The 14,870-nt window shown below is 41.5% G+C and overlaps 1 protein-coding gene across 1 annotated transcript in view; it reads right to left on the minus strand.

Annotated features, from left to right (window-relative positions):
* The window catches only part of LOC134357658 (androgen-dependent TFPI-regulating protein-like), a 78,901-nt gene extending 76,473 nt beyond the window's left edge, over positions 1 to 2,428 (minus strand). The window contains exon 1 of the mRNA XM_063069280.1: positions 2,273 to 2,428. Within this exon, the coding sequence (XP_062925350.1) occupies positions 2,273 to 2,428 (156 nt within the window). The remainder of the gene's footprint in view (positions 1 to 2,272) is intronic.
* Positions 2,429 to 14,870: the final 12,442 nt, after the last annotated feature.

The raw sequence follows: 14,870 nt of genomic DNA on the forward strand, positions 1-14,870 counted from the left end.
AGAAGGAGGTACAAACTTCTTACAGAGGGCACTGTAACTGATCCCTGAACTTCAATGCCGCAAGCTGTAATAGAGTGGCACTAATTGCTACACTACAATAGCACCCTTACACTTGCACCTACGGAACTTCCGATTTCCATCTATTAATTCCATTAACATGGAATTAATTTCTAGTAAAGTGTTTTCATAACATTTTGAAAGGACTCCATCAAAAGTCTCATCAGAGAAACAGCTTCTCAGACAACACCACACTCATTAAGGACTGCACTGTTGTCTCTGTCCAATTAGTGATAAAAAAAATGATGTCACAGTTGAGAACCTTCAATATTATTATGAACTGATCTGGCTACAAGCCATTTAACTGTACATGTACAGTTAAACATGAAAATCTAAAGTGACCAAATACTTCTGCACAATGTTCTTTGCAACATTCTTTACTAACAGCCTTGGCAATCAAATCAATGCAATGGTATGAAGTTACTCTTTTTGCCCATTGTGTCTCACTAAAGATGCCAGAGAAAAAGTTAGGACCAGTGTATTCAGATGTAAGTGCATTCTTTAGTGTGTGATTTATGACGATCACAGTCATACAATGACTTTGGCCTTGAAAATTTATATTTGAATTATGGAGGTTACTTCATTTGGGGGACTGGGGGAAAAAGTATTTTTTCTGAATATCATCTCTGACCCTTAATCTTATTAGTGTTTTATTACCTTTAATTTGCAGTTCATTCATGATTTAAATGTAGCTTATAATTTCTGCCTTATACATCTAGTTTGTGTGTCACACAGTGAGAAATCTTTAATATGACCGGTTGAGAAGCTTTGCCATGTCTCACAGAAACCACAAATGCCTTGAAGAAATCACCATCTTAAAATAGGGCCGCCTTCTACTCAGAAGTGAAAAAGAACTCATGTACAGTAGCCAGTATTAAAAATAGCAAATATTGTTAAAGAAAACATTGCAGAATCTCTTGTGTAAATATTTTTTTTTTCTCTCTGGTGACTGCAAAACCCAAGTCATTATGTTCAAATTTTAAGAGCAGAACTCATCTCCAAAAATATACCAGCTGAGAGGGTGAAGAGCTACTGTTAAAAAAGATCCAACAATATTACACAATTTTCAAAAGATTGTTTTATTTTTGGAATTTTATATTGGTCATTACCTATTTACTGCATACGGTTTCTCCAATAAATGATATCCATTGTTTGTAAAGTGTAGACCGTGGAACAGTACAGAACAGAACATGCCCTTTGGCCCCTCAGTGTCTGCCCTGCCCATGATACCAAATTAAACTAATCCCAACTGCCTGCACATGGTCTGTATCCCTTTATTCCCTACATGGTTAGTTGCCTGTCTAAATGCTTCTAACATCTTGCTGGCCAGCATATTCTAGGCATCTACCATCCTCTGTATTAAAATTATGCTTTACAAATCTCTTTAAAACTTTTCCCATCTCACCTTAGACCTGTGTCCCCTTGTATTTGTCATTTGCACACTAGGGAAAAGACTCTGACTATCCATTTTGTCTATTACTCTCATAATTTTATATACTTCTATCAGATCAGCCCTTAGCCTCCAATACTCTGAAGAAAGCAATCCAAATCTAGTCAATCCTCTGGATTTGGAGAAGCAATCTGAATGTAGTCAATCCTCTGGATTTGGAGAAAGCGATCCAAATGTATTCAATCTCTTCTTATAGATAATACATGTGAATCCAAGCAACATTGCTCTGAACCTCTTCTGCAAGTGTCCACATCCTTCCTACGGCATGGCAACCATTACTGCAAACAGTACTCCAATGTGGCTGAACAAAATTTTTATATAGCTGCAAAATAACTTTCCGATATTTGCACTTGATGCCTTGACTAATGAAGAGATACAATCTTTCTGCTGCCTTTATACTCTATCCACTTGTGTTGTTAATTTCAAGAAGCTGTGCAGCTTCACCCCAAACTCCCTTGGTTTATCCCAAGGGTCCTGTATACATTCCTGTTGCATTTGACCTTTCCAAATCTTAATATTAACTAGTTTAAACATTATTTACGAAAACATAGTTCAGTATGACAAACTTAATAGCCATAAACTCCCAGGTTTCTATGCTTGAATTCTCAACAGGAGGCTTTAGCAGGCAAAAATTCACATGCCAGAATGAAGCTTTTTAGAATGTTTATCCACAACACTTAGAACTTGTAAACCACCACATTCTTTCCCCACTTATTTCATGAACATTTGCTTAATACAACTATGTAAAGCCAAAGAATCACTTACTAAATTTAGGAATGTAAGGTACTTCCACTGGCCAGCATATACGAACACTCCTGCAGGTGCACGGTCATACTGAGTGTCAAGAAGCAAGTAAATGAGAAGAAGATACCATACAAAAGATGTGATATGGTAGACTGCAGAAATGATCGGTGAAGCCATGTTTTTCCCTATGGCTAAGGTTAAACTAGGGAGCTTTACACTAATCATATAATCTCATTGGATGGTACCACTTCTCATGAGGAATGGGGTGAATTGCACATGGCAATTTAAAAAAAGAAAATCAAATGACTTATAAAATTTGCAAGAAAATAATTGCCTTATTTTCAACACTTTCCCATCTCCTGTTTTTCTGAGTAGATATTAAATAAAATCAGAATAATTAACTATCCTCCAACCCATGAAGAATGAACACAATTGCAAGACAATCATAAGTAGACCAGTCAATAGCTTTTAAGTTTGGTACTTGTGTAATATAAAGTGGATGTAATATTCAAAGGGCTCATTGTTTGCTAATAGTGGATATATCCTACAAAGCACTCATTGTTTGCTAATATTCATTCAGTGCCATTTATGCAATGTTTCCACACACATAGTAATGCTTTTCCTAACATCGTCACTCTGCTGTGGAAGTTAAATAACAATTACTTAACACTTGGTATTTAACACAAAATCAAACTACACAATGTTTTCAAAGTGAAACATAATTTTGTCCATTTAAAATTCCCAATGGGACCAATGACTCAGTGTTCTGATTGCAACATCTTGTATATTAAACAGATCATTGAAAGGCTCAGATATGACTATCCACAGGCAATGTGAGAAATCCCAAGTCAGTGCTCTCTTAATGGGGTATAGTTCCCATTTGTTCCGTCATTAAAGTTAGCTAGTGATAATTTGGGAGACTGAATATCAGGGTGTGAATCTGTTTCTGGGTCATACAGTAACAGTAGTTCTACAGTATCATTACTAAGACATTACACTCATAATTTTGCATATCCATTTATTTGTATACCTAACCAGCTGCCACAAGAAAGCAGCCTCCAACATTAAGGGCTCTCAATGTCCAGCCCATGCTCTCTTTTTACCGAACGTTGGCGCCCATACCACAGGTTCAGGAACAGTTAGCATCCTAAAACCATCAGGCTTCTGAACCAGCTTGGATAGTTTCGTTCACCTCTATGCTGAACTGATTTCACAATCTGTTGACTCACTTCAAGCACTCCACAACTCAGCATTACTTATTTACTTTTTTATTTTTTGCACCATTTTCTTTTGCACATTGGTCAGTCAGTCTTTATTATTTATACTTCTTCATAAATTCTATTGTATTTCTTTGTTTTCCTGTAAATGTCTGTAAGAAAATGAATTTCAAGGTAGAATGTGGTGATATATACGTACTTCGATAATAAATTCCCTTTCAACTTTGAAAGGGAAACACGACAGAGGATGCAGGGAAGACTTACAACAATGATGACAGAGAGGTAGAAGTTTATGCATCAGGAAAGCATATTTGGATGGGGTCTCTTTCCTCTTGTGGAAAGAAAACTGAGAATTGACATGATAGAGACCTTCAAAGCAGATAAAGTCTCCAATAGAAAAAACACAAAGAGTGTTTCCTCTTTGGGAGACAGACGATACAAAAGATAAGAAAGTTAGCAAGAAACGCAACAAGGGAATTCAGGTGAAACTTCTTTACCCAATTACCAATGATAATATAGAACTCATTACCACAAATGGTTGAAATGGGTGTTCTTGATATAGAAACATAGAAATATAAAAAAACCTACAGCACAATACAGAACCTTTGGCCCACAATGCTGTACTGAACATGTACTTACTTTAAAAATTACCTAGGATTACCCATAGCCCTCTATTTTTGTAAGCTCCATGTACCTCCATTCAGCAGTGGCTGGATGGGAGACGCCAGAGAGTAGTGACGGATATCCGTTTGTCAGATTGGAAGCTGGTGACTAGTGGTGTGCCTCAGGGATCTGTACTGGGTCCAATGTTGTTTGTCATATATCTTAATGATCTGGATGATGGGGTGGAAAATTGGATCAGTAAGTATGCAGATGATACTAAGATAGGTGGAGTTGTGGATAATGAAGTAGGTTTTCAAAGCTTGCAGAGAGATTTAGGCCAGTTAGAACAGCGGTCCCCAACCACTGGGCCGCGGACCGGTACCGGGCCGCAAAGCATGAGCTACCGGGCCGCAAAGCATGAGCTACCGGGCCGCGAGGAAACTATATGATTGGGCGATATGAGTCAGCTGTATCTTTCCTCATTTCCTGTCACACACTGTTGAGCTTCAACGCACGGGAGGTCATTACCCGCGCGTCATCCATGTCAGAGCGGGAAGGAGGTCAACTCCTCGAGCTTGCAAATAACAGTGGGCTGAAAAGTATGTTTGACATAACATCTCTGCCGGCATTCTGGATCAAAGTCAAGGCTAAATATCCTGAGATAGCCACGAAATCACTGAAAACGTTGCTTCCATTTCCAACATATCTCTGCAATGAATGCAACGGAAAATAAAATGCGGAATAGAGTGGACATAAGGAACCCCCTTCGAGTATCACTGTCTCCCATCACCCCTCGATAGGACCGTGTTGTTGCAGGAAAACAAGCCCAGGGCTTCCACTGATTCAACGATATTGGTGTGTTGCAATAATTTTATATGTTCATTTGGGAAAATATATGCTGTGTGTTTAATATCCAAACGTTACTTAAAATGTTATGATGCTATTGACTTATATAACCATATAACAATTACAGCACGGAAACAGGCCATCTCTGCCCTCCTAGTCCGTGCCAAACGCTACTCTCACCTCGTCCCACCGACCTGCACTCAGCCCATAACCGTCCATTCCTTTCCTGTCCATATACCTATTCAATTTAACTTTAAATGATAATATCGAACCTACTTATACCACTTCTACTGGAAGTTCGTTCAACACTTACTTCAAGCTCCCCTGTCCTCCCCTGATAATTGACTTATCACTATATTCATGCGAGGAAAATATGCGCTGTGTGTTTATTATTAAATTATTTAATATTAAATTCGTTAGAAACCCTTTTAGAAATGAAATTGAGTGTATTAACCACTTTTCACCTATATTCCGGTCGAGATTAACCCCACCCCAAACAGAATTGCCAAAAATGATTTGTGGAAAAGAATAGGCAGGTGCATGCATGCGCACTGGTGCCCGCGCAAGGCTTCATGGTTATTGTAGTCTATTGGGGTAAACCCAACGTATTTGACTGCTACTCTTGTCCGTTGTCAACCCTACCCCGCCCCCCACCCCCGGGTCAGCCGGTCCGCAAGACTATTGTCAATATTAAACCGGTCCGCAGTGCAAAAAAGGTTGGTGACCCCTGAGTTAGAAGAGTGGGCTGAAAGATGGGAGGTGGAGTTTGATGCTGATAAATGTGAGGTGCTACATTTTGGTAGGACTAATCAAAAGAGGACATACATGGTAAAATTGAGGAATGTAGTAGAACAGAGGGATCTAGGAATAATGGTGCATAGTTCCCTGAAGGTGGAATCTCATGTGGATAGGGTGGTGAAGAAAGCTTTTGGTATGCTGGCCTTTATAAATCAGAGCATTGAGTATAGGAGTTGGGATGTAATGTTGAAATTGTACAAGGCATTGGTGAGGCCAAATTTGGAGTATTGTGTACAGTTCTGGTCACCCAATTATAGGAAAGATGCCAACAAAATAGAGAGAGTACAGAGAAGATTTACTAGAATGTTACCTGGGTTTCATCACCTAAGTTACAGAGAAAGGTTGAACAAGTTGGGTCTTCATTCTTTGGAGCGTAGAAGGTTGAAGGGGGACTTGATAGAGGTATTTAAAATTATGAGGGGGATAGGTAGGGTTGACGTGGATAGGCTTTTTCCATTGAGAGTAGGGGAGATTCAAACAAGAGGACATGAGTTGAGAGTTAAAGGGCAAAAGTTTAAGGGTAACTTCTTTACTTAGAGAGTGGTGGCTATGTGGAGCGAGCTTCCAGCAGAAGTAGTTGAGGCAGGTATGATGTTGTCATTTAAAGTCAATTTGGATAGCTATATGGACAGAAAAGGAATGGAGGGTTATGGGCTGAGTGCAGGTCGGTGGGACTAGGTGAGAGTAAGAGTTCGGCATGGACTAGAAGGGCCGAGATGGCCTGTTTCTGTGCTGTGGTTGTTATATGGTTATATGGTTACCTATCCAGGAGTCTCTTAAAAAACCTTATCGTATCTGCCTCCGCCACCGTTACCGGCAGACCATTCCACGCACTCACCATTCTCAGCATAGAAAAATTTACCCCTAACATCTCCTCTGTACCTACTTCCAAGCACCTTAAAACTGTGCCCTCTTGTGTTAGCCATTTCAGCCCTGGAGAAAAAGCCTCTGACTGTCCTCTCATCAATGCCTCTCATCATTTTATACACTTCAGTCAGGTCACCTCTCATCACAGCCACTCCAAGGAGAAAAGGCCAAGTTCACTCAACCTATTTTCATAAGGCAGTTTCGCCAATCCAGGCGACATCCTTGTAAATCTCCTCTGCACCTTTTCTATAGTTTCCACATCCTTCCTGTAGTGAGGTGACCAGAACTGAGCACAGTACTCCAAGTGGGGTCTGACCAGGGTCCTGTAGGGCTGTAACATTAATTCTTGGCTCTTAAACTCAATCCTGCAATTGATGAAGGCCAATGCACCATATGCCTTTTTAACCACAGAGTCAACCTGCGCTGCAGCTTTGAGTGTCATATAGACTCTGACCCCAGGATCCCTCTGATCCTCTACGCTGTCCAGACTCTTACCATTAATACTATATTCTGACATAATATTTGACCTACAAAAATGATCCACCTCACACTTATCTGGGTTGAACTGCATCTGCCACTTCTCAGCCCAGATTTGCATCCTATTGATGTCTGGCTGCCCTCCACAACTATCCACAACACCCCCAACCTTTGTGTAATCAGCAAATTTACTAACCAATCCCTCCACTGCCTCATCCAGGTCATTCATAAAAATAATGGAGTAGGGGTCCCAGAACAGATCCCTAAGGCAGACCACTGGTCATTGACCTCCATGCAGAATATGACCTGTCTACAACCACTCTTTGCCTTCTGTGAGCAAGCCAATTCTGGATCCACAAAGCAAGGTTCCCTTGGATCCCATGCCTCCTTACTTTTTCAATAAGCCTTGCATGGGGTACCTTATCAAATGCCTTGCTGAAAACCATATACACTGCATCTACTGCTCCACTTTCATCAATGTGTTTAGTCACATCCTCAAAAAATTCAATCAGGCTCATAAGGCACGACCTGCTTTGGACAAAGCCATGTTGACTATTCCTAATAATATTATGCTTCTCCAAATGTTCATAAATCCTGCATCTCAGGATCTTTTCCATCAACTTACCAACCACTGAAGTAAGACTCACTGGTCTATAATTTCATGGGCTATTTCTACTCCCTTTCTTGAATAAGGGAACGACACCTGCAACCCTCCAATCCTCCGGAACCTCTCCCATCCCCATTGATGATGCAAAGCTCATTGCTAGAGGCTCAGCAATCTCCTCCCTCGCCTCCCACAGTAGCCTGGGGTACATCTCATCCAGTCCCGGAGACTTATCCAACTTGATGCTTTCCAAAAGTTCCAGCACATCCACTTTCTTAATGTCTATATGCTCAAGCTTTTCAATCCGTTGTGAGTCATCCCTACAATCAGCAAGATCCTTTCCCGTAGTGAATACTGAAGCAAAGTATTCATTAAGTACCTCTGCTATCTCCTCCAGTTCCATACACACTTTTCCACTGTCACACTTGGTTGGTCCTGTTCTCTCATGTCTTATTCTCTTGCTTTTCACATACTTGTAGAATGCCTTGGGGTTTTCTATAATCCTGCTCACCAAGGCCTTCTCATGGCCCCTTCTGTCTCTCCTAATTTCATTCTTAGGCTCCTTCCTGCTCACCTTACAATCTTCTAGATCTCTATCATTAGATTATGAAGTCCTCTTTTATTGTCATTTAGTAATGCATGTATTAAGAAATGATACAATATTTCCTCCGGTGTGATATCACAAAACACAGGACAGACCAAGACTGAAAAAACTGACAAAACCACGTAATTATAACATATAGTTACAACAGTGCAACAATACCATAACTTGATGAAGAAGTCCATGAGCACAGTATAGTTCAAAGTCTCTCAAATGTCCCACATCTCACGCAGACTGGAGAAGGAAGAAAAACTCTCCCTGCCATGCCGCCTACAATCCGACTCTGAGTCATCCGAAAACTTCGAACTCTGATCAGCTCTCCGACTCTGAGAACTGAGTGCCATCTCTGTCCGAACGATTCGACCTCCTTCTCGGTTGCCAAATGCAGGCAAGGCCGGGGATTTTGAGGCCTACCCTCTGAAAGATTCCCGACCACGCAGTAACGACAGCAGCGAATGAGCGTTTCAGAAATTTCTCCAGATGTTCCTCTGTGCTTTCACGCCCATTCTCCATCAAATCGGAAATGTCCACGGCCCCTATTTAACAGATACGATATCATTTTCACCGGAGGGCTGCGCACGCGCAGGCACACCGCCATCTTCTCCTCCTGCCTTACCTAGTTTCGTGAACCTTTTGTAAGCTTTTCTTTTCTTCTTGACTAGATTTTCAACAGCCTTTGCACACCACGGTTCCAGTACTCTACCATCTTTTCCCTGTCTCACTAGAGTGTACCTATGCAGAACGCCACACAAATATCCCCTGAACATTTGCCACATTTCTGCCGTACATTTCCCTGAGAAATCTGTTCCCAATTAATGCTTCCAAGTTCCTGTCTGATAGCTTCATATTTCCCCTTACTCCAATTAAACGCTTTCCTAACTTGCCTGTTCCTATCCCTCTCCAATGCTATGGTAAAGGAGATAGAATTGCGATCACTATTTCCAAAATGCTCTCCCACTGAGAGACCTGACACCTGACCAGGTTCATTTTCCCAATACCAGATCAAGTACAGTCTCTCCTCTTGTAGGTTTCTCTACATATTGTGTCAGGAAACCTTCCTGAACCCCATCTAAACCCCTTGCCAATCAATATTTGGGAAATTAATATCCCCCACCACGACAACACTGTTATTATTACACCTTTCCAGAATCTGTCTCCCTATCTGCTCCTCAGTGTCCCTGTTACTATAGGGTGGTCTATAAAAAACACACAGTAGAGTTATTGACCCTTCCTGTTTCTAACTTCCACCCACAGAGACTCAGTAGACAATCCTCCTTTTGTGCAGCCATGACACCATCCCTGATAAGCAATGCCATGCCCCCTCCTCTTTTGCCTCCCTCCCTGTCCTTTCTGAAATATCTAAAGCCTGATACTCTATGTAACCATTCCTGCCCCTGAGCCATCCAAGTCTTTGTAATGGCCACAACATCATAGCTCCAAGTACTGATCCACACTCTAAGTTCATCCGCTTTGTTCCTGATGCTTCTTGCATTGAAATAGACATCTTAAACAATCGGTCTGACCCTGCTCTGTCACCTGCCTATCCTCCCTCTCACGCTGTCTGCAAGCTTTCTCTATTTGTGAGCCAACAGCCCCTTCCTCTGTCTCTTCAGTTCGGTTCCCACCCCCCAGAATTTCTAGTTTAAACTCTACCTTAGCAAACGTCCCTGCCAGGATATTGGTCCCCCTTGGATTCAAGTGCAACCCACCCTTTTTGTACCGGTCACGCCTGCCCCAAAAGAGGTCCCAATGATCCAGAAATCTGAATCCCTGCCCCCTGCTCCAATCCCTTAGCCATACATATATCCTCCACCTCATTCTATTCCTATACTCATATCACGTGGCACAGGCAGTAACCCTGAGATTACTACCTTTGAGGTCTTGCTTCTCAACTTCCTTCCCAACTGCCTGTAGTCTGTTTTCAGGACCTCCTCCCTTTTCCTACCTATGTCGTTAGTGCCAATATGTACCATGACCATTGTCTGTTCACCTTCCCTCTTCAGTATATCAGAAACTTCAGGTGATCAGAAAGATCCTGGACCTGGCACCTGGGAGGCAAATTACCATCCGTATCCATATAACCAACCGTATTTGAAGGGAGATTGGGCAAGAGAAAAGAATAGAGGCTTACATAAATAGATTTAGATGAGGAAAGGCTTGAGTGGAGCTTGAAATAGTAGCATAGACTGGGTTGGAGAAAAGGCCTGTTTCTATTCTATTATCTAATAAGACTGATTGATCAATCTACCAAATGATCTGTGTATCAATTTCATACACCTATCTAAGAATCTATGAATATGTTTTTCTTTGTCTCTCCATCTATTCGGCAATGTACCTGCAGATATGTAACAACAACATTACCCAAAATTTCAGGAGAGATGGGAATACTGGCCCGAGCAAAGGAGAAACTAAAGTCTACATATTAGGAAGAGATAGAGACTTAAAAGAGGAGATAGCAACTCTCTGGACATCAGGGCTTTAGGCCTTGAGAAGAAAGAGGTCAGAGAGGCTGATGACCAAAATAGAGGGATAGTTGCTACAACAGATAAGAAGGATAACAGTTGTGGCCAGTGATGCTCTTTTAACATTTAGTGTATATGGATTTCAGTAAGGCATTTGATAAGGTTCCCCATCTGAGGCTCATTCAGAAAGTAATGTGACATGGGATCCAAGGAGACCTTGCTTTGTGGATCCAGGAAGGCAAAGTATGGTTGTAGGTGGTTCATATTCTGAATGGAGAACGGTGACAAATGGTGTTCCACAGGGCTCTATTCTGGGACCCCTCTTCTTTGTGATTTTTATAAATGACCTGGATAACGAAGTAGAAGGGTCAGTTAGTAAGTTTGCTGATGTCACAAAAGTTGGGGAATGTTGTAGACAGTAAGAGGTTACAGCACAACATCAATAGGATGCAGAACTGGACTGAGAAGTGGCAGATGGAGTTCAACCCAGATAAGTGTGAGGCAGTTCATTTTGGTAGATCAAATATTATAATAATGGTAAGACTCTTAGCAGTGTGGAGAATCAGTGAGATTTGGGGTCCATGTCCATTGGGCACTCAAAGCTGTTGCGCAGGTTGACAGTGTTGTTAAGAAGGCGTATGGTGTGTTAGCATTCATCAACTGTGGGAATAAGTTCAAGAGCCATCAGGTAATGCTACAGCTATTTAAGAACTTAGACCCCACTTGGAGTATTGTGTTCAGTTCTGGTTATCTCAGTACAGGAAGGCTATGGATACTATAGAGAGAGTGCAGAGGAGGTTTATAAGGATGTTGCCTGGATTGGAGAGGATGCCTTATGAGAATAGAAACACAGAAAACCTACAGCACAATACAGGTCCCTTGGCCCACAAAGCTGCGCCGAACATGTCCTTACCTGAGAAATTACCTAGGGTTACCCTTAGCCCTCTATTTTTCTGAGCTTCATATACCTGTCCAGGAGTCTCTTAAAAGACCCTATGGTATCCGCCTCCACCACCGTTGCCGGCAGCCACTCCACGCATTCACCACTCTCTGTGTAAAAAACTTACCCCTGATATCTCCACTGTACCTACTTTGTTGAGAGAACTTGGCCTTTTCTCCTTGGAGCAACAGAGGATGAAAGGTGACCTGATAGAGTTGTATAAGATGATGAGGGACATTGATCGTGTGGATAGCCAGAGACTTTTTCCCAGGGTTGAAATGGCTAACATGAGGGGGCATAGTTTTAAGGTGCTTGGATGTAGGTACATGGGGGGGGATGTCAGAGATAAGTTGGTCAAAGTGTAGTCGTCAATATGTTAATTATTTGCTACATTCAGTATCTCCTGAGTGGAGTACTGGTGGATCAAAAAAGTGGTCATGTATACCATGTGAGTCCCTAAATGAAGTAAATTAACCAGAGATAAGTATCTTCCCATATGTTCTCTTGCAGTTAGCATATACGAATGGCGCAGTCTATCCTTCCAGTACATGCAATATTTGATATTTTGGAGTTTGTTTATCCATGAAATGGATATGATTGGGCTAAAGCAATGAAGAGCTTCTTCAACCAAAGGCCAAAGCAAATAAGAACCTTGTTATTTCAGATGAAAGCTGCTGAACATACCCTATGCACGAACAGGTTAGTGTGAAATGTTGTGAACTGTCCAAATTTATTCTATTAAGTAGAGTCAGACATAATGTGCACTTCAGAAATCCACAGCCTCCTCTAAGTTGCCCAATTGCTCAGTCACTGTGGAATAGCCCCTTCTGGCCCTTCAAGCTGTACCACTCAACAATCCCCAATTCAGCCCTAACCTAATCATGAGACAATTTACAATGACTGATCAACCTACGTACCGGTACATCTTTGGACTGTGGGAGGAACCAAAGCACCTGGAGGAAACCCACACAGTCATGGGGAGAACATACAAACTGTTTGCAGGCAGCAACAGGAATTGAATCCAAGTCACCTATTCTGTAAAGTGTTGTGCTAACCACTACACTACCATGCCATTCATGTTGTAGTTTCAACATAAATTATATAAAATTAGGTAGTCTACATTTTCCTGTTTTTTCTTTTCTCTCAATTAGTTGTCTGCTTCTGCCTCTCTGATAGCTTACTGATGTAATATATATCACTCAATGTCCAATGAGAAGCTGGTAAAAATGCCCAGAGTGAAACAAATGCTAAGTACTGAAAAGCACAATGATCTTCAGCACATGGGGAGGAGGTCACCTGACAAGCTTTACAAATGTTGACGACATTCCTTCAATTTATTTCACAGGTGTTGACAGCTCTTGGTTGTATCCTTTTATTGGGTTGGGTGTGGTCTCACACCCAAACCTCTCTTCAAATGAGGATACTGTACTACTGACTAGACTGAACTTCTGCCTCAACAAGGACCTGGACCCATTGCAGTTTGCCTGTCACCACAATAGGTCAACAGCAGATGCAATCTCAATGGCTCTCCACGCAGCTTTAGACTACCTAGACAACACAAACACCTATGTCAGGATGCTGTTCATTGACTATAGCTCAATATTTAATACCATCATTTCCACAATCCTGATTGAAAAGTTGCAGAACTTGGGCCTCTGTACCTCCCTCTGCAATTGGATCCTTGACTTCCTAACTGGAAGACCACAATCTGTGCGGAATGGTGATAACATCTCCTCCTCGCTGACAATCAACACTGATGCACCTCAGGGGTGTGTGCTTAGCCCACTGCTCTACTCTCTATATACATATGACTGTGTGGCTAGGCATAGCTCAATACCATCCATAAATTTGCTGACGATACAACCACTGTTGGTAGAATCTCAGGTGGTGAGGACAACAGGGCGTACAGGAGTGAGGTATGCCAACTACTGGAGTGGTGCTGCAGCAACAACCTGACATTCAACTTCAGTAAGACGAAAAAGCTGATTGTGGACTTCAGGAAGGGTACAACAAAAGAACATATACCAATCCTCACAGAGGGATCAGAAGTGGAGAGAGTGAGCAATTTCAGTTCCTGGGTGTTAAGATCTCTGAGGACCTAACCTGGTCCGAACATATTAATTCAGTTATAAAGAAGGCAAGACAATGGCTTCATTAGGAGTTTCAAGAGATTTGGTATGGTACAAAGCCACTCAAGATTTTAACATGCAGGTTGATTGGGAAAATCAGACTGGTAATGGATCTCAAGAGAATGAGGTTGCTGAATGCCTAAGAGGTTGCTTTTTGGGGCAGTTTGTCATTGAGCCTACTAGGGGATCAGCTATACTGGATTGGGTGTTATGTAATGAACTGGAGGCAATTAGGGAGCTTAAGGTAAAACAACCCTTAGGAACCAGTGATCACAATATGATTGTGTTCAACTTGAAATTTGATAGGGAGAAAGTAAAGTCTGATGTAGCAGTATTTCAGTACAGTAAAGGAAATTACAGTTGTATGTGTGAGGAGTTGGTCAAAGTAAATTGGAAGGAGCTTCTGGCAGGGATGTCAGCAGAGCAGCAATGGTGTGCGTTTCTGGGGAAATGAGGAAGGTTTAGGACATGTGTACTCCAAAAATGAAGAATACTCAAATAGCAAAACAGTACAACTGTGGCTGGCAAGGGAAGTCAAACCTATTGTAAAAGCAAAAGAAAGGGCATAGAACAGAACAAAAAATAGTGGGAAGATAGAGGATTGGGAAGTTTTTAAAAACCTACAGAGAGCAAATAAAAAATCATTAGAAAGGAAAAGATGAAATATGAAAGCAAGCTAACAAATAATATCAAAGTGGATGGTTTAAGTTTTTCAAGTATGTTAAAAATAAAAGAGAAATGAGAGTGGATATAGAACCACTAGAAATTGAGGCAGGAGAAATCGTAAAGAAAGCTGCTGAACTAAATGAGTATTTTGCATCAGTCTTCACTGTGGAAGACACTAGCAGTATGCCTGATGTTGTAGTGTGTGAAGGAAGAGAAGTGGGTGCAGTTACTATTACAAGACAGAAGGTGCTCAAAAAGCTGAAAGACCTGAAGTCACCCGGACTAGATTACCTGCACCCTAGGGTTCTAAAATAGGTATCGTTAGGGATTATGGTGGCATTAGAAATTGATCTTTCAAAAATCATTGGACCCTAGCATGGTGCCAGAGGACTGGAAAATTGCAAACAAT

Source organism: Mobula hypostoma, chromosome 17, assembly GCF_963921235.1.
Source record: "Mobula hypostoma chromosome 17, sMobHyp1.1, whole genome shotgun sequence".
NCBI lineage: Eukaryota > Metazoa > Chordata > Chondrichthyes > Myliobatiformes > Myliobatidae > Mobula > Mobula hypostoma.